General features: G+C 71.5%; 1 protein-coding gene across 1 annotated transcript in view; it reads right to left on the minus strand.

The window, feature by feature from the left end:
- Positions 1 to 1,494, minus strand: part of VPS72 (vacuolar protein sorting 72 homolog) — a 6,936-nt gene that overhangs the window by 960 nt on the left and 4,482 nt on the right. Inside the window, exons 3-7 of the mRNA XM_026046630.1 lie at positions 1,209 to 1,361; positions 895 to 1,000; positions 642 to 821; positions 429 to 570; positions 4 to 295 (exon numbers count right to left, since the gene is read on the minus strand). Coding sequence (XP_025902415.1) covers positions 4 to 295; positions 429 to 570; positions 642 to 821; positions 895 to 1,000; positions 1,209 to 1,361 — 873 coding nt within the window. The remainder of the gene's footprint in view (positions 1 to 3; positions 296 to 428; positions 571 to 641; positions 822 to 894; positions 1,001 to 1,208; positions 1,362 to 1,494) is intronic.

The raw sequence follows: 1,494 nt of genomic DNA on the forward strand, positions 1-1,494 counted from the left end.
GGCGGCGGCGGCCGTGGCGGCGCCGGGCAGCCCGTGCGCCGTGATGTACTTCTTGTAGGCCTCGCGGATGATCTTGAAGGCGCGGATGTTGGAGTAGGGGATGTCGGTGACGGGGTCGCGGTAGACGGCGGGCTTGTGCGTCACGGGGCAGAGCTCGCGCACGGGCACGCGCGGCGGCTTCGCCTTGGGGAAGAAGCGCTCGAAGGTCTCGTCGTCGCTGAAGGTGATGAAGGTGCGCGAGCACTTGCCCGCCGCGGCCGCGGGCGCCTCCGCCTGCTGCGCCTCCTGATCCAGCCTGGAACGACCAGAACGGGCTCAGCATGGGGAAAACCGGGGTGACTCCAGCCCCCCCTGCAGGGGATCCCACACCGGGTAGGGCCGCGGGGGTGACCCCCGGCACCAGAGCAGCCCCCCGTTGCTGAACCCACCCCTCCACGTCCACGTTCTCCTCCTTGCCCAGCTCCGTGACGAGCGGCATGGTGACRGACCAGTAGCGGATGACGGGCCCCACGCACTTGCGCTTCTTGTGAACCTGCTTCTTCTTGTCGGCCTCCAGGCGCTCGTAGTTCTCTGCGGGAGCAAGCAGGGGATAAACGGGGGGGTCCGGGCCGCCCCCCGGCGCCGCCRCCGCCGCCGCTCACCCAGCGAGCGCAGGTTGATCTCCTCCGTGATCTTGGCCTCCTCCAGCAGCTCCTCCTGCGTGAGCGGCCGCTCGTGGTTGGGGCCGCCCTTCTTGCGCTTGGACTGCACCTGGCGCTCCTGCAGCCGCAGGAAGGTCTGCCGCGTGTGCTCCGTCGTCGACTGCCGCATGTGCTTGCGGCCTGCGGCGGGACGGCGTCAGCGCCGGGGGGCTGCATCGCCCCCCCTCCCCGCCGGCTGCATCCCCCCACCTACATTCGCTGTCTACCACTTCATCCTGCAGCTCCGACGGGGTGGGCTTGGCCCGCTGCGAGCCGCTGGGAGCGTCCGGCTTCTTGGATCGCAGCGTCTTGATGGGCTCCTACGGGAAAGGAGGGAGCTCCGCGCCCTGCCGCGGCCCCCCAAGGAACAACCCAAGGTGGGGCCACAGAGCAGCATTCACTGCAGCACCAACAGCCCCGGGGGGACACGTCCCCGCGCATCCACCCCCATTCCCAAGCCCCATTTATCCCGGGCGATCCCGGGAATCATGCCGCGTTGCCGGGGCGGGAAGGAGGCGGCGCCCGCACCCGGTAGGCCCTGGGGAGGCCGCGGCGCCGCGGCCGGGGCTCGCTCTCGTCCGCCTCGCTGCCCGGCTCGTCGCCCTCGTCGATGTCGAAGTCCGAGTCGACCTCGTCGTCGCTCTCCGACTGCTCGCCCCGGTACTCGTCATCGCCCGACTCCTGCGGGCACRGGGCGCCGCTCAGCGCGCGCCCACCCCAGCGGCGCCCCCTCGTCCCCGGGGGTCCCCTGCATTCCCAAGGGGTCCCCGTTGCCCCTGCCGGGCCCCCCCGCGCCTCCCATTGTCCCCAAGGG

Source organism: Nothoprocta perdicaria, unplaced genomic scaffold, assembly GCF_003342845.1.
Source record: "Nothoprocta perdicaria isolate Ctin4 unplaced genomic scaffold, notPer1 scaffold_450, whole genome shotgun sequence".
NCBI classification, from domain to species: Eukaryota; Metazoa; Chordata; class Aves; order Tinamiformes; family Tinamidae; genus Nothoprocta; species Nothoprocta perdicaria.